Genomic DNA, 18,343 nt, shown 5'->3' on the forward strand with positions numbered 1-18,343 from the left:
AAGCTACCTGCTCTTTTATTTACAACTACCAATAGATTTGTGGCATGAAGCTACACTACTAAATTAAAAAAAAATGCAATAAATGAATAAAACCAAGTAAAAGTGGACATCATAGAGGGAAGACTTCTCCAGGATTCCTGTCTATAACTAGTAGCCTCATGAAGCCGTTCCCTCTATGAAGCAGGCCCACTCATATCAACTGTCCACACTTCTTAAAGGGAGTCTTGTCAATAGGTTTTTGCCACCTAATCTGAGAGCAGCATCATGTAGAGCAGGGGTCCTCAAACTGTTTAAACAGGGGGCCAGGTCACGGTCCCTCAGACCATTGGAGGGCCGAAATATAGTTTAAAAAAAAACTATGAACAAATTCCTATGCACACTGCACATATCTTATTTTGAAGTAAAAAAACAAAACTGCAACAAATATAATATTTAAAATGAAGAAGAAGTAAAGTTAAATCAACAAACTTACCGGTATTTCAATGGGAACTATGGGCCTGCTTTTGGCTAATGAGATGGTCAATGTCCGGTTCCATATTTGTCACTGCTAGTCGTAACAAGTGATGCAAGTGTGCATCAGTTAGTCTGGATCTGGTTGGAGAACAGAAAGAAGGCATTCTTTAACAAATTACCTCAGGCTCAGACTGGTGTGGTGCGTGAGTCCCCAATAGGCAGGTAAATATCCCCAATAGGCAGCATAGGTTCCTTATAGGCAGGTAAATATCCCCAATAGGCAGCATAGGTTCCCAATAGGCAGGTAAATGTCCCCAATAGGCAGGTAAATGTCCCCAATAGGCAGGTAAATGTTCACAATAGGCAGCATAGGTCCCCAATAGGCAGGTAAATGTCCCCAATAGGCAGCATACGTTCCCAATAGGCAGGTAAATGTCCCCAATATGCATGATAGACCGGACCCAGTGTTAAAAATAAAAAAATACCAGTACTTACCTATGTCCCCCGCTGCTCTGAATAGGCGCCCGCTCGATTCTGTCTACTTCTGGCACAGGCGCGTGACGTCATCACGTCGACTGCGCTGTCTTCCGGAGTGGCAGCGCATCGCCTTTACTCGCCGCATCGTCGTTCCGCCCACGATTACAGGGCCCGCCGGCATTGAACTGTCGTCTGCTAAGCAGGACAGGCAGCGGTGGCAAAAACACCTGGCGGGCCGGATAAACATCCTCGACGGGCCGCATGTGGCCCGCGGGCCGTACTTTCTTGGCTGCTTAGTGTAGTTTTGTTAATCTCCTACAGGAGATTTTATCACTAGAGAACTAATAAACCTGCTGCCAGGTAATCCTCCATATTCATGTACTCAGTATAACCCCGCCCTCACCACTGATTGGCAGCTTTCTGCCTATGTACACAGAAAGCTGCCATTCAGTGCTGTGGGCGGGGTTATACAGAGCTCAGCATTCAGAGAACTGGTTGATCTCCAGCAGATAAAACAAGGATGTTATTAAAACTGCTGTAAGCAGCCCAGTAAGTGATATATCGCTAGAATCAGGGTCTCTGCCCCTATATTATGTTGCTCTCAAATGAGGTATCAATAACCTGGTGACAAATTCCCTTTAAATAAAAGGAGGGCCTATTACCTGGGCAATTTTTGCTCTTATTTTATTTACACTACTCCCTTAAGTATTTTTGTTTTATTTATTTTTTTCATCAACCATACAATTCCAGAGAAATTGGACCTTTTCATTTAGTGCTAATTTTTATGGTCTTTTCGAGGGGGCTTGTCTTTAGGCTGCTCTTGATTATTACTCCATGAGCCATGCCACCTTGGTAAAGAGCATAAAAATTAGCATTGAATACAGCAGAGTTCACAGAGTACAGCAGAGGTAAGCTTTGTATCATTACAAACATTTACAGCAGCACTTGTGCTCTGTGTTGTCAGCTCTGCAGAGCTGTGCCTGACTATAAACAACACAGTGCAGCAGAGTTGAACCATATCTCATTACAAACAAAGCAAGCACGTTTGCAGTTATTCTCTCGCAGTGCTGTCAGCTCTGCTGTACTGCCCCCCCCCCCCACACACACACACACACACTAGCTGCCTGTGAGATGGAAGCTGAAGTACTATGAGAGGACAAGTGCTGCTGCAAATGTTTGTAATGAGACAAACTTCACTTCTGCTGTACAGCGTTAACATCTCACTGCAGAGGAGTGTATGATTATGAAAGCAGTGTCAGTCATTACATGTCTCACATTGGTAGCGCCCCTTTTCATTGAAAATAATCTCTTGGGGCAGATTCTTGTCCGGCCCATAGATCTCATCAGCTGATTTACGTATAAAATATGTGTATTTCTCTGCAATAAGACATCAGATTGCAGTTATCAAGGTGTCATTTTATTCACCTTTTATGACCCACATGACTACTGACTGATTCCCTTTAAAAATGGAATATTCAAGGGAGCAAATAAAATAAGAGCAAAAAATGGCCACTTATGACTTGGTGACATGTCCTCTTTACAGAAGTCTTCTTGTTTGTGTCTGTGCACTTGTGCTTTAGTTATGTTGCCTGTTAAGATTGTGCAGTTTCTGTGGGCACCTGTCTTACACATGTTCTTTGTGTCTATCCAGTCTGTACCGCTTTGCTGTATTCACACTGTTGCTTAATATTTCTATTTGGGGATGTTTTGTTTCAGATGCTTCCTTTGAACCATCTGTTGCCTTGGCCAGCCTGGTACAGCATATTCCTTTACAGATGATCACTGTCCTCATCAGAAGTTTGACCACGGATCCTAATGTAAAGGATGCAAGCATGACCCAGGCTCTGTGCAGGTACAGCACATCAGTAATCGCTGTCAGGACGGACAGCACTACATTATAGGTTATGGCTCAATAGGAGCAAAATATTTGGTATTAATGGCAACTTTACCACAATTTAACCAGTACTCTAAAATGTTTCACTCAACTAGACCTATCAAGTAGATTGATTATCATCACACTGGTAACTTTTTTTTGCCATTTGCTTTATATTTTATAGTAAAATAATCTGTGCCATTCAAAACTACAACTTGTCCCGCAAAAAAACAAGCCCTCACACGTCTGTGTTGATGGAAAAATTAAAAAGTTATGGTTCGTGAAAGAAGGCGAGGAAAAAAAACAAAACGCCTAACAGTCCCAGTCACTTCCAGTTCTGAGTCTGCACTGGAAAGTGCTGTGTGAAGGGGGCTGGCTGACTGCCTATTTGAGTAGCTAGACCAGCTCATTTCACACCCATCACGGAGGATGTGCCAATGCTGGAACTGTAAAGGAGGAGCGCAGGGCTGAAGTGTAGCTGTCTGGACCCAGGACCAGGGCTGTTATCAGACTATAGACATTTAGAAATAAAGAATCTCAATATATGGCCCAAAAGATAAGTGCAGGCACAACAAAAACCTACAGAGAAAAGGAAGCGAATGCACACTCTATTAAATTTAAACCTTTATTAATTCAGAAAAGGACTGTATTCCCCCATATTAAAAAGAGAACAGATGCATAGTTACTATGTCATTCAGAGAAATGATGAAGATCTTTCCCCAATATAATATTCATATAGTGCCATAATGTAACATGAACCAAATAAATACACTGCTCAAAAAAATAAAGGGAACACTTAAACAACAGAATATAACTCCAAGTAAATCAAACTTCTGTGAAATCAAACTGTCCACTTAGGAAGCAACACTGATTGACAATCAATTTCACATGCTGTTGTGCAAATGGAATAGACAATAGATGGAAATTATTGCCAATTATCAAGACACCCTCAATAAAGGAGTGGTTCTGCAGGTGGGGACCACAGACCACATCACAGTACCAATGCTTTCTGGCTGATGTTTTGGTCACTTTTAAATGTTCTTTGTGCTTTCACACTCGTGGTAGCATGAGACGGACTCTACAACCCACAGAAGTTGCTCAGGTAGTGCAGTTCATCCAGGATGGCGCATCAATGCGAGCTGTGGCAGGAAGATTTGCTGTGTCTGTCAGCATAGTGTCCAGATTCTGGAGGCGCCACCAGGAGACGCCGTGGAGAGCGATCTGCTGCCTGCAACATCCTTCAGCATGACTGGTTTGGCAGTGGGTCAGTAATGGTGTAGAGTGGCATTTCTTTGGAGGGCTGCACAGCCCTCCATGTGCTACCCGAGGTAGCCTGACTGCCATTAGGTACCGAGATGAGATCCTCAGACCCCTTGTGAGACCATATACTGGTGCGGTTGGCCCTGGGTTCCTCCTAATGCAGGACAGTGCCAGACCTCATGTGGCTGGAGTGTGTCAGCAGTTCCTGCAAGATGAAGGCATTGAAGCTATGGACTGGCCCGCCCGTTCCCCAGACCTGAATCCGATTGAGCACATCTGGGACATCATGTCTCACTCCATCCACCAACGTCACATTGCACCACAGACTGTCCAGGAGTTGGCGGATGCTTTAGTCCAGGTCTGGGAGGAGATCCCACAGGAAACCATCTGCAACCTCATCAGGAGCATGCCCAGGCGTTGTGGGGAGGTCACACAGGCACGTAGAGGCCACACACAATACTGAGCCTCATTTTGACTTGTTTTAAGGACATTACATCAAAGTTGGATCAGCCTGTAATGTGTTTTTCCACTTTAATTTTGGGAGTGACTCCAAATCCAGGCCTTCATTGGTTAATAAATTTGATTTCCATTGATGATTTTTGTGTGATTTTGTTGTCAGCACATTCAACTTTGTACAGAACAAAGTATTCAATGAGAATATTTCATTCATTCAGATCTAGGATGTGTTATGTTGTGTGATGTTCCCTTTATTTTTTTGAGCAGTGTATATCAGGAAAAAAAAGGACTGGATAGTCCTATATAAAGTGCAATACAGTTAACTACTTCTTCTCTAGAGTCAAGTGGCCACATAAATAAAGTGCAGTGCAGTAAATTGCTTGTGATACCTCTGTGCAATCACAAGACCACTACATGGATATTATATTGGGGAAAGATCTTCATTATTTTTCTGAATGATGATAGTTTGGGTATTTGCTTCCTTTTCTCTCGGTTTTTATTTAGAACTAAAAGTATATTAGTACGTTTTATATGTTTACTGTTACAAAACAGCAGAACAATATTCATTCAGGTTGGCAAACCAAAGACCATCAATCTCTTACACAGAGGATAACTCTTAAATGGGCTGTCCAGTGTTGCATCCCTTACTCGCTCTAGATAATGGATGTATAACTCTCTTATACTGCTTTCTGTCAATTCTTCAGCATGTAGCTAATCTTCAGGACAGGCGTGGATGGGCTCTGCTGTAATGTGTATGTGATCATTACTTAGTATTGTTTTATGAATAATATTTTTAGTATTGGTTCGTTGCCATGTTATTTCATGGAAGCATTCGTTTTCAGGGACCACTTTGGTCCTCAGGTTGGAAGTCCTTTGAGGTTTAGCTGCGTGGACACGGTTTTGGCTCCGCTCCTGTGGTGTACAACGGCATTGCCTGAGTGCTACAGAAGTGCGTTTCCTTCCTCAGCCGGCTGATTACTACATCTATCATTAGTCAAATCCTCTAATTAGAGTTCTTGAGTCTGTTGTGGCGAGAGTTCAGTGTGTAGAACTTGCTGTCCTTTCTCTTTCAGGATGATTGACTGGCTTTCCTGGCCTCTAGCACAACATGTGGAGACCTGGGTGATTGCTCTGCTGAAGGGACTGGCTGCTGTCCAGAAGTTTACTATTCTCATCGATGTCACATTGCTCAAAATTGAATTGGTATGTAAACGGCTGCACCTCTGTCATTTCAGAATGATTATTTTTTTAAATATTAAAGGGGCTGTCCACTACTACAATCAGAGGTTCAGAGGTTGCTAATGGGCTGCAGTTCTCACACTTTCTTTTTATGTCCAAGGGAAATGTAAGCGAAGCAGCCCATTAATGGCTGATTAGCTGCAGTGCTCTCGTGGCATAACAATGTCATGCGAGCCTCGGGAGACCCAACACAGGAGGTAAATATGATTTTTTAAATTTTTTTTTTTTTTTTTTTTTTTTACTAAGGGGGGGTATAGTATTTAAAAAGGGTTGTCCGAGTAATGGACTACACCTTTAACAATACTGACAGTGGACTGTGCATAGATTGCTGTATACACTAAGGCCTGCCATGTGTGAGTATAGAAGTCTCACCAGATGACCGAACGACTATCTAGTTTTTGGTAGGTATTAGTGATGAGCGAGCATGCTCGTTACTTGAGATTAACGAGCATGCTCGGGTGTTTTCCCAGTATCTTCAGCGTGCTCGGGTGTTATGTTTGAGTCACTCCGTGCACATGATTTGCGACTGACAGTTTTAATACATGTGAGCAATGCCTGTTTCTTAGGCGTTCCTCACATGTATTAAAGCTGTCAAACAGTCGCAAATCATGCACATGGAGAGACTCAAACATAACACCCGGGCACGCTAAAGATACTCTGCGAGCACCCGAGCTTCCTCGCCGACCGGGTTAACAGAACATACTCATCACTAGTAGGTATACTTAAAAGCATAGCTACCCTTTTTTTTTTTTTTCTTTCTAATGCGTGACAGTGCCTAACATACCCTGCAACTTGGTGGAAGTCTGGGTCCTCAGACCCCTACCAATTGCACACACAGTCAATAGAAAGTCTGTGGGACCATACTCTGCTCTTCGCACGCACTAATGCCAAAACAGCCTCCAGCTAAAGTATTTAGAACAGCCGGTGGGGGTCTCCGGGCCAGGACTCTCTGATATGCAGGGCATTTCAAGTCCTGTCACATATTAGTCAAGAAGAAAAAAAAGTGTTTGTACGCTTTAAATTGTAACTATGTTTGTGAAACAGGACAGAACCTTTTAGCGGAGCACTCTCCCCCTTCTCTGCTTAGCTCTTTTTGGAACAGAATGTCTTATGGGTTCATAGAAAGTATGTGAATCCGTGCTGAACAGAGCTGATGAGGCACAACACTAAGCCGTGTGGATCTTCCACTTAATTGTAGTGATTGGTTGGCGTATCATGCCCGGAACTTCACTCATCATACCTTCAAAATGTCAGCTGTTTTTTTTTTTTTTTTTTTAAATCAAAACTTTTTATTGAGGTATAAACATATATAAAACACCAGATCAGATAAGTATATTGATATTTGCAAACAATAGAAAAGAAAATGCATAATATCATACAGCATATGAAAAAAACATTCACTTCAGATCTTGGATACAAATGACAAGAACCCCCCACCCCAACAACCACCCACCTTTGTTTGGAATGCAGACCAATATAAATACATACAAATACCCCATGCATTAGGAAGGGCTAAACCACCCTGATCTTTGAGCAACTGTAGTTTTTCTATTCTAGGGGCAACATTTTTCCGGACCAGGTTCTGAAAGATATGCATTTTTTTTTTAAACCAGTGCTTTCGGATCAAAACAGTAGAATTATGCAATGCATATAGTACAGAGGGGTAAAGGCACTTTTTAATGAGGTTTGTTCTGCCAGAGAGGGGTAATTACCCCCCCCTTCCCCATGCTGAGACTTCACTTCTTGCCTTAACTATTAGGGGATTCAAGTTTACAGGGATGTAGTCATTAACCTCTCTGGTAACATAAATGCCTAGGTATTTAAACTTTTGCACCTCCGGGATTGCTAACAACTCATTTGGTCGAAGATGTACATTCTTATCCAGTGGGAGTAAAGCAGACTTCAACCAATTAATATTTAGGCCTGAAAAGACCCCAAATTTAGAGATGATATCCATTATTAATGAGGGAGAGAGAGGTATTCAAATTATCAACGAATAACAACAAGTCATCCGCATACAGGGGGCGATCCGTTCATCTTTGTCACCTTATTTAATGCTCCTAATACCAGGGTGTTGTCTAATACAGGCTACAGGCTCTATTGCAATTGCGAAAAGCAGGGACAATAGAGAATAGTCTTGCCTTGTTTCCCTAAGGCTATATGTCCATGATCCAGAAATGCTGCATGTTTTTTCCGTTTCTCCCTGGCAGGAAAAACGCATGCGGATTTTACATGCGTTTTTCCCGCCAGGTAGAAGCGTTCGTCAAGCGTCTTTGCATGCATTTCTGTATGCGTGTTATCAAGCACTTTTCCAAGCGATTTTAGCATCACTTGGAAAAGTGCTTGACAACTTGTTCACACTATATAAATCCATGTAACCGGCATGGATTTATAGTAGTGTGACCAAGTTAGTTAAAAAAAAAAAGAATAAGAATGGTAAAAAATAAGGATTATACTTGCCTTCCGATGTCCTCCTGGTGTTTTCTCTGCTGCGTCCGGTCTCTTGCACTGCTCGTGGTGGTGTGAAGGACCTGCGGTGACATCATTGAGTCATGTGTCAGATCTAGTGTTGAGCATTCCGATACTGAAATATCGGGTATCGGCCGATATTCGCGGTATCGTAATTCCGATACTTAATTCCGATACTTTTAGAATATCGGATACCGGAATCGGAAGTTCCCATAATGCCTGCGCTCTGCAGTGTCTCTGAAGGATGACAAGCTGGATGTCAGCGCTCAGCTGCGATCCAGCCTGTCATCAGAATGCCATCCCAGCGTGGGAGAATTCTCCTGATTGTTTAAAAGCCGGCGGGCGGTAAAAAGCCGCCGGCTTTTAAACCATCACACAGCCCCATACTGCTTCCCCGCAGTCTCCCACCTCGATCCTCCGCTCCCCTCGCCATTTCACATCCCGATCGTAAGTTAGGACCGGGCGGGGAGCGCAGCACCAGGGAGTGGGGAGCGAAGGACCCGGGCGGGGAAGCCGGCAGTGAAAAGACTTCACCGCCGGCTTTCCCGTTCTGTGCTGCGCTCTCCCGCCGGTTATTTCAAATAAACAGCTGAGGTATCAGGTGATGCCGATCAGCTGTTCATTTGAAGTAGCCGCGGTGCCCTCAGAGGGTTCATGTGAGTTCATGCTTCACTGCATGAACTCACATGAACTTTCCCACGGCCACACAGGTCAGCCTCACCTCCCAGACCATCAGACCCGTCATGATTAGTGTGTGCGCGGTGTCTGCGGGTGTGCACGATGTCTGCGGATGTGCGCATGCAGGCAGACATAGGCCGATGTGACACTACTACTCACATCGGCCTATGTCTGTCCCCCGTCCACTCGTGGCAGCAGCATCAGCTCGATGGGAGCAGTAGTTCCCATCAGCCTGATCCTGCTATTTAAACTGCCCCATATGTTATTTTTGCCCCTATACATCTTTTATTTTTTTAGGCCCCCATATATATTTGTTTTTGGTCCCCAATAAATTTTAAATACATGTCATTGATGGCCAGTGGTTACCTAAAATAAATTAGTTCATACATTACCTGTCCCCGCCGATCGCCACCTAAAATAATGTAAAAAATAAAAAACTACACCTATACTCACCTAGACACCTAATTCCCCGAAGCCATCGATCTCCTGTAATAAAATATAAAATAATAAACCACAACCTTATCCTTACCCCTCCGTAGTAGTCCACGAGTGTCCCACGATGATCTCCAGTTTAGAGCAGCCACATAGAATGTGACCGCTCTGAACCGCTGCTGCCGCTAGAATGATGGGGCCGTAAAGCAGCCCTGTCATTGCATAAGCGGGTTCGCCGGAGTTCAGGCAGCGCTGCTCCGGTTAGCTCCTTAACGGCCCTGCTGTACCGTGAGAAATTCCCACGGTACAGCAGTGCCGTAAAGGAGGTCTCCGGAGCTGCGCTGACTGAATGCACTCCGGTGACCTCAGTCAGGGCTCACGCTGCCGGGAGTGTGAGCTTACAGGAGCCATGCACAGCTGTCACCATCTCCAGATGTGACAGCTGTGCATGGGAGATCAGCGCAGGAACGTGAACAGGTAACAGTTTTTTTTTTAGTAAACTAAGAATTAAATAAAATGGTGTGTTTTATTTCAAATAAATTTATTTTTTTCTGGGTGTAGTGTGTGTTTTTTCTTTTTAACACTTTGTAGGTTAGTAATGGGGGTGTCTTATAGACGCCCATCATTACTAACCTGGGCTTCATGGCAGCTGGCGCTGACATGAACCCCACCACGATTACCCCCTGCCACCGCACCAGGGCAGCGTGGAAGAGCGAGGCTAAGTGCCAGAATTGGCGCATCCTATGGATGCGCCATTTCTGGGGCGGCTGACGGCTGGTGTTTCTAGCCTGGGAGGGGGCCAATATTCATGGCACCCTTCCTGGGCTATTAACATCAGCCCCCAGCTGTCTGCCTAGCCTTTGCTAGCTATTAAAATAGGGGGGACCCCATGTCATTTTTTTTGGGGGGGGGGTCCCCCATTTTAATAGCTAGTAAAGGCTAGGTATTCAGCTGGGGGCTGATATTAGTAGCCTGGGAAGCTCCGTGGGTATTACCCCCTTCCCAGGCTTCAAACATTTGCCCCAGCCGTCTGCTTAACCTCCGCTAGAGACTAAAATTATGGGGGATCCCACGCCAATTATTTTTTTAATAAATCCTTTATTTTAAAACTAAATGACACTTGAGGGGTTAATAAAGATGGAGTTCCTAAATTATTATTTATTTTTTAATTAATTTTTCCCAAAAATTTTGACGTGGGCTTTGCCATATTTTTGTATGCCAGCCAGGTACAGCATCCAGGAACGGGCTGCCCCCAACTCCCAGCTGCCTATTTGTACCTGGCCGGACACAACAATATAGGGAAGCCCTTTTTTTATTATTATTTCATGAATTTCATGAAATAAGTTAAAAAAAAAAAAAAAAAAAATACGTGGGGCTTCTCCCTATTTTTGTGTCCAGCCAGGTACAACTAGGCAGCTGGGGGCTGGAATCCGCAGCGCAGGGAGGCCCAAGCTTTCTGGGCCCCACCCGCTGCAAATTGCAGTCCGCAGCCACACCGGAAAATGGTGCGTTCATAGAAGCGCCATCTTCTGGCGCTGTACCCAACTCATCCAGGGCCCTGGTGCGGTGGCTCACTGGGTAATAAAGGGGTTAGGGCCAGCTTGGCATTATCAGCTGGCCCTAAGCCCGAAATTCATGGGGTCGCGCCAATATTAGACATGACCCCCATGAATTTCTAGTAAAGTATTTAAAAAAAAAAAAAAAAAACACAACACCCAGAATAAAGTCCTTTAATTGAAATAAACACACAATTGTTTATTGTTCTAAATTAAACCATACTTACCATCACGCCCATTCCAGCTGAAGCCAACGATCTCCTGCAATAAAAGAAAAAATAATGAAGCAACATCATCCTTACCTTTCGATGGTTCCCAGGACGGCTTCAGCTCTGCTACATCGAGATGGCAGGTTGGACCGCAGCAGAACGCTTCCATCCAGCCTGTCATCCCGCAGACACTGAGAAGCGCAGGCATGCTTGCGCTCCTCAATGTCAGGCTGTGACGGCATCCAGATGAGCCGAGTCTCTCACGCTCACCGCATGCGCAGGAGAATTCTCCCACGCTGTCCGTGACGTGCATGAGGTGAGCTGAGTTCATTGTCGGCTCATCTGGATGCCGTCACAGCCAGACACTGAGGAGCGCAAGCATGCCTGCGCTTCTCAGTGTCTGCGTGATGACAGGCTGGATGGCAGCGTTCTGCTGCGGTCCAGCCTGTTATCTCGATGTAGCAGAGCTGAAGCTGTCCTGGGAATCATGGAAAGGTACGGATGATGTTGCTTTATTATTTTTCTTTTATTGCAGGAGATTGTTGGCTTCAGCTGGAATGGGCATGACGGTAAGTATGGTTTAATTTAGAACAATAAAGAATTGTGTGTTTATTTCAATTAAAGGACTTTATTCTGGGTGTTTGTGTTTTTTTTAACTTTTACTATGGGGTTAGTAATGGGGGTGTCTTATAGACGCCTCTCCATTACTAATCTGGGCTTGATGTCAGCTGGCATTATAAGCTGACATCAACCCCAGCCCTATTACCCCACTGCCACCGCTACAGGGCAGTAGGAAGAGCGAGGCTAAGTGCCAGAATTGGCGCATCCTATGAATGCGCCATTTCTGGGGCGGCTGACGGCTGGTGTTTCTAGCCTGGGAGGGGGCCAATATTCATGGCACCCTTCCTGGGCTATTAATATCAGCCCCCAGCTGTCTGCCTAGCCTTTGCTAGCTATTAAAATAGGGGGGACCCCACGTCATTTTTTTTGGGGGGGGTTCCCCATTTTAATAGCTAGTAAAGGCTAGGTATTCAGCTGGGGGCTGATATTAGTAGCCTGAGGAGCTCCGTGGGTATTACCCCCTTCCCAAGCTTCAAACATCTGCCCCAGCCGTCTGCTTGACCTCCGCTAGAGACTAAAATTACGGGGAACCCCACGCCAATTTTTTTTTTTAATAAATCCTTTATTTTAACACTAAATGACAAGTACAGTAATCAACACTATCACTGTACTTCTTATATATGTGACTGACATGTTTCTATCTATCTAATCTATGTGTGATACTCTATTCTTTCTGTTATAAATTGTCGGGTACTGATGCTGGATTGCCGGCCGGCTTTTTTAAAGAGACAGTGCATGAAAACAGTAATATTTTTTTAAATAAATCCTTTACACTAAATGACAAGTACAGTAAGCAACACTGTCACTGTACTTCATACATATGTGACTGACATGTTTCTATGTGTGAAGCTCTATTCTTTCTGTTCTAAATTGTCGGGTACCGGTGTACGCCGCTGCTGAATTGCCGGCTTTTCATGTTTCACTGTGGGCACTGTTCCCATCGATTTGGGCAACCACCTCCCCCAATACATTCTACATTATTGTTAGTTGTTTTCCTTCATGTAGAATTAACCTACAAAGAAAGAAAGGGTTTATTTTCCTTCCGATATTTGTGTCCCATTGACTTGCATTGGTTTCCGGTATCGGAATCGGCGATATCCGATACTTTTTGGGTATCGACCCGATCCAATCCGATCCGATATTTCCTGATATCGGAAGGTATCGCTCAACACTAGTCAGGTCACATGACTCAATGACGTCATGGCAGGTCCTTCAAAACACCGCGAGCAGTACAAGAGACCGGACGCAGCAGAGAAAACACCGGGAGGACATCGGAAGGTAAGTATAATCTTTATTTTTTATTTTAAATTCTTTTTTTTACAGTTTCTATGGTACCCAGGTCTGGATGAGAGTCTTCTCTCCTCCAGACCTGGGTACCATCCGCACCTTGAACCGTGTGATATCCGCATGTGTAGATGCAGTGATGCGGATGTCACGCGGTCCAATGCAAGTCAATGGCGGCAATTACTCTGCGTGTCCGCAAAATGAATGGACTTGCTGTGGATTTTTGAGCGCAGCATAAATGCTGCGAAAAAATCCCCAGAATGGGCATTGACATTGCGGCTTGTCATTGGGGACCATGGGGGACGGATTGCCAAGCGTTTCCGCAGCATAAACGCTTGGAAAATGCTTCGTGGGCACACAGCCTAAAAAGATCAAAACTCTCCGTCATATCCCCATTAGCTCTTATTATGGTTGTTGGGGACTTGTACAGTAGTATTACCCATTTGATGAAATTAGGCCCAAATCTTATTTCCCCTGGCACCGCCCACATATATTTCCACTCCACACTATCAAAGGCTTTTTTGGCATCTAAGGAGGGAACAGCTTTGTTTCTGGGATTAGGCTGTACCATTTGCAAGTTTAAAAATACCCTTCATGGGTTAATGGCGGTCGTCTTAGATGGCATGAAGCCGGCCTGATCCAGATGTACTACCACAGAGCTCAACCTATCCACCAGGATTTTTGCCAGAATCTTGACATCAGATGTTAGTAGTGAGATGGGTCTGTATAATTCTGATAAGTCCCCATTAGTGATGATCGAGCGTGTTCTGTTAACCCTTTTGACGAGCATGCTCGAGTGTTCGCCTAGTATCTTCAGCGTGCTCGGATGTTATGTTTGAGTCACTCCGTGTGCATGATTTGCGACTGTTTGACAGCTTTAATACATGTGAGGATTGCCTAAGAAACAGACATTCCCCACATGTATTAAAGCTGTCAAACAGTCGCAAATCATGCACACGGCGTGACTCAAACATAACACCCGAGCTCGCTGAAGATACTCGGGAAAACTCCTGAGCATGTTCTTAAATCTTGAGTAACGAGCATGCTCGCTCATCACTAGTCCCTATCTTTCCCTTCCTTGGGTAAGACGACTATTATAGCCTTGTATAATGGTCTTGGCTGTGTCCTCTCGGAAAATGCATCATTAATAGTGTTGAGCAAGTATGTTCTATTAACCCTTTCGCCGAGTATGCTCGGGCCGAGCTCCGAGTATTTACAGCTGCTCGGTGATATGATTGAATCGCTCCCGTGTGCATGATTTGCAACTGTTTGACAGTTTTATTACATGTGAGGAATGTCTATTTCTTACACATTCCTCACATGTAATAAAGCTGTCAAACAGTTGCAAATCATGCACACGGGAGCGATTCAAACATATCACAGAGCAGCTGTAACTACTCGGAGCTCGGCCCGAGCATACTCGGACAGAACATACTCGCTCAACACTAATCCTTAACCATTTCCAAATAGTGCGATGCAAGATTTCTACTGGATGGCCGTTTAGTCTTCGATGGTCAGCTAATTGTTCACCCCATACAAATACAAATTGGAACAGAAGCGGAGTCTCTAAAATTTGAGGAGTTTGGGTATTAATCCTCCCTTCTCGATCTTTTAAGCGGCGTATAAAAGCATTCTTCCTCTGAGCTTGGGCCATTTTGGCTAGTAAGCGGCCAATCGTTTCACCTTTCCCATAAAACTGCTGTTTCAAAAACATTCTTTTGTTATCAGCTTGCTCTGTTTGAAATAATCTTGTATTAATAATAATAATGTTTCGGTTTCTGAACCCTACTTTCTAATTCGACTCCTCTTTTCCGCGAGTTATCTTTTTACCAGTTCTCTCTAATCTGGACCCCCCCCTTTAAAAAGTCCTTCATAGCGTCTCAAATAATATTATTAGGAGCTGACCTAGAATTGATATCAAATAATTCTTTAAAGGGGTTGTTGGGTCTAAATTGATAAGTCGGCAGTCACTCTGTGTGACTGCAGACTTATGAATCTCCCTAGCGCACGCACTGTGCACTGCAAGGATTCGGCAGTTTCTGAGCAGGGATCAGTGGTGATGTATGTGTTATACATACTCCTTGACAGAACCCGTCTAGTGGCCTTGGCCTCGCTCCATACACTGCCGTGACACGGCCGTCCAGTGGGCGAGGACGCACCCACTACACGGGCTTTGGATGGGAGTATTGCACACATCCCCGATTTAACTTTAGAAATTAGTGGTATCATTTGGGTATTACTTAAGGCTAGATTAATTCTTGATAGGTTGATGAGGTACAATTAAAAACCTTTAAGTTTGGGAACTTCTCCCGCCAAATGTCAGTCCCGCCTCTCTAATAAGGCAGCCAAAAGGGGACGAAGTACCAGTGCCACCCCCTTCCCTCGGAAACTTATCCCTACCAGGATTACTAATATTAAAATCCCCCATGATCACTAGGGGTATATCCCACCTCACCGCGAGTCCCTTAAGAATCTTTTTGACAGGGATATTTGAATATGGAGGAAGTTTATAGACCACGACAATAATACATTCTAAGTGCTGGATTTTACATCTAACCCCTAAAAATCTACCTTCTGAGTTTTTGAAGGAGTCAATATACGTACATGAGATACCTTTATATACAGTTAGACTAACCCCCCTTGAGTAATTAGAATGAACTGAATGTAATGTATTCCGCATTTAGGATCTATGTATCTGATTGATGGTGTCTTTTGTTAGATGTGTCTCCTGTAACCCTATTATTGCTGGGTTGAATCTTTTTATGTATTCAAGGATTGCGAGACTTTTGGAATCATTGCTCAACCCATGAATATTCCAAGAAATAAAATCAATCATAGTACCCAACTTTAAGAACGCCCATGTAAGAAGATGATCCTTGTGAATTAACCGTTTTCTGGCTCTTAAAAGTATCCAATTGTTGGTACGGAAGAATTCCAAACTGTCCCCCTCTCCCCCAAATGTGAACCAGTAAACCTGCTCCTATTTATGTTGTAAACCTGCCCTTTCTAGTAAGAAATGGGGCTCAAGCGAACCTTTTAACCATTAGGTGCATGCACCTGTAAAGGAAGAAACGCAATAAACAAAAAATCATTCTGTTACTGCCCGCCGCACTAATTTAGACATTAAAGTAAAAAGAATACAGAGGTTTGGACCATAAATTCCAGCCTCAATAGTACTAATGTCACATGTTGGCATGAAATGAGGCCACAGTCATACTACTGGAAGAACCTGTTGGAATTAATAGCATGTAGTGAGAAAAAGGACTTTCGGGCATCATCATGCATTAGGGCTGTCGCGGGCCTTTCCAGCCTCATGCCGGATTTGTTGCTAGTGAATGTCCAGCCATCTAAGTGTGTCTTTTGAGTATTCAAAAAATGTTGTAGTGCCAAGGGTGACCACCCTGAGCTTGCGGGATAGATTGAGAATTGCAGGCCCAGTGTCCCATCCATCCTCCTCTTTTTGTCTGAAACTGGGACCTTTTGCGCTGGACCTCCACTGAAAAGTCTGGGGTAAAAAGTAGATTTTCTGTCCCCCCAACTTGATTTACTGCATCTTTCTTGTTTTCCTTATTATGACGTCTCGGTCCTTGTAGTGCAGGATTTTGATTAGAATAGGCCTAGGAGGTCTTGGCCTGGTCTTGCGGGGACCGTGTGAGCTCTTTCCACAGCAAACAAATGAGTGAGGGTAACTTTACCAAAGGTATACAGTAACCATTTTTCAAAAAAATCATCTTTGTCGTTCCCCTCAGTTTTTTCAGGAGCCCCCCCACCAGTTTGATATTATTGCATCTCTAACAAGTCGCCAGTCTTAGCAATCAGTGCTGTTACTGCCTGTGTGTGACTCAGTATATCTCTGCGGACTGGTGGGAGAGTGGCCCCCAGCTCGCTAACTCTGCTTTCCACTACTGTTTTGCCTTCCTCCTCTTTCTACACATCGTGGCGTGTTACATATATAGATTCTTGTATATGGCCGACTTGTCCCATTAGCGTATTGAGGGTAAAGATGCATTTACTAGCTGCATTAATGACATGTTGCTGGGAGGGGGAGTCCCTCTGGGAGATCTCTTTGAAGATACAGCTTTTCCCCTTAGGAGCTGCAGTAGAACTATTATGCCTTTGAGGGGTTACCCCTACCTCAGGGGCTTCAGTCTCCTCCTCCATAGATTATGCCATAAAACGGGACCCTACACCAGGTGTTCCCCTTATCCCCTGTGTAGCAGACACTGACCTCTTGAGTGGGGTATTGGAGGCATGTGGGCAAACTGCTCCAGCCGTTCCATCACATCTCCAGTCACATCCCTCTGCCTCCGCCCGCAATGCTGGCGCCATGTTGGATTTCAGCTGGCACCGCATCTTCATCTGTTTCCTGCTTATTAGAGCGTGTTATGGTACAGCCGCAGCCCAGAGATCAGCTCCCTGACGTCCATGGACCTTTAGGTAGCGGGTGAGTAAGTCCCTAGTCCTTTCCTCTAAATAATTCTTTCAGGATGAGTGCCACGGGAGCTCAGAGAAGGCACGTCTCACCGCATACACCGCTCGGTCACGCCACCCAACACGTCAGCAGTTTAATGAAACAATAGATACATAAAAAATCAGGGATGGGATAATCGACTGCACTGATAGCTGGACCTTGCTTTTATATTCCTTCCACTTTACTGCTGTTGTTGCAGTTGGCACAGATGTTGTATGGCGGCAGTACAGCGCTGTGCTGGATTACTTGTGCTGCACTACAATGGTACATCTGACGGTATACTGGATGTACAGCTAATCTATCCTAGGAACAAGCTATTGCAAGAGCGTGTACAGTATACATTCATGGTTGTGCATTTGGAAGTGGAAATATGGACCAGAATGTAGTGTATGAGACTGCTTACTAATTTATTTTTTTTTTACAGTGACCTTGGTAATTTTTGTTATGGTGTACGGAAATATGCTGGCAAACTATTGTCCAGTACATGTCCCAGTCAGAATGGGAACTCATTGTCCATCATTGTGGCAGTTAATTTGCTTTATTTGCCAAGTAGTGTTTTTTTTTTTTTTTTCGCTTTTGAGACCATTTGTGCTGATGACATCAGTTACCCTAACAAAAAACACAATGGCTCAGATGGCAGAGGACTGCAAAGGGCTGCTGACGTCTGTGTTCACACTACATAGCATTGTTTCTTTTCTGAAGATACTTCTGTTCTTGTACAAGAGGGAAAAGTTACGTCCGTACAGAAAAAAAGCATAGTAAAAATACTGTATTTGTAAAATCAGTTCAGTTTTATTGGCTAAGGGTCTTGATGTATGTTGTTATGCTGTTCTATTCTGTAAAAGAAATGTAGTAAAATAGTAAT

The 18,343-nt window shown here is 44.1% G+C and overlaps 1 protein-coding gene across 1 annotated transcript in view; it reads left to right on the forward strand.

Annotated features, from left to right (window-relative positions):
- The window catches only part of USP38 (ubiquitin specific peptidase 38), a 50,747-nt gene that overhangs the window by 10,448 nt on the left and 21,956 nt on the right, over positions 1–18,343 (forward strand). Inside the window, exons 3-4 of the mRNA XM_073642257.1 lie at positions 2,647–2,782; positions 5,593–5,722. Coding sequence (XP_073498358.1) covers positions 2,647–2,782; positions 5,593–5,722 — 266 coding nt within the window. The remainder of the gene's footprint in view (positions 1–2,646; positions 2,783–5,592; positions 5,723–18,343) is intronic.

Source organism: Phyllobates terribilis, unplaced genomic scaffold (assembly GCF_046119375.1).
Source record: "Phyllobates terribilis strain yellow unplaced genomic scaffold, ASM4611937v1 Scaffold_1__5_contigs__length_1240528914, whole genome shotgun sequence".
Lineage (NCBI taxonomy): Eukaryota > Metazoa > Chordata > Amphibia > Anura > Dendrobatidae > Phyllobates > Phyllobates terribilis.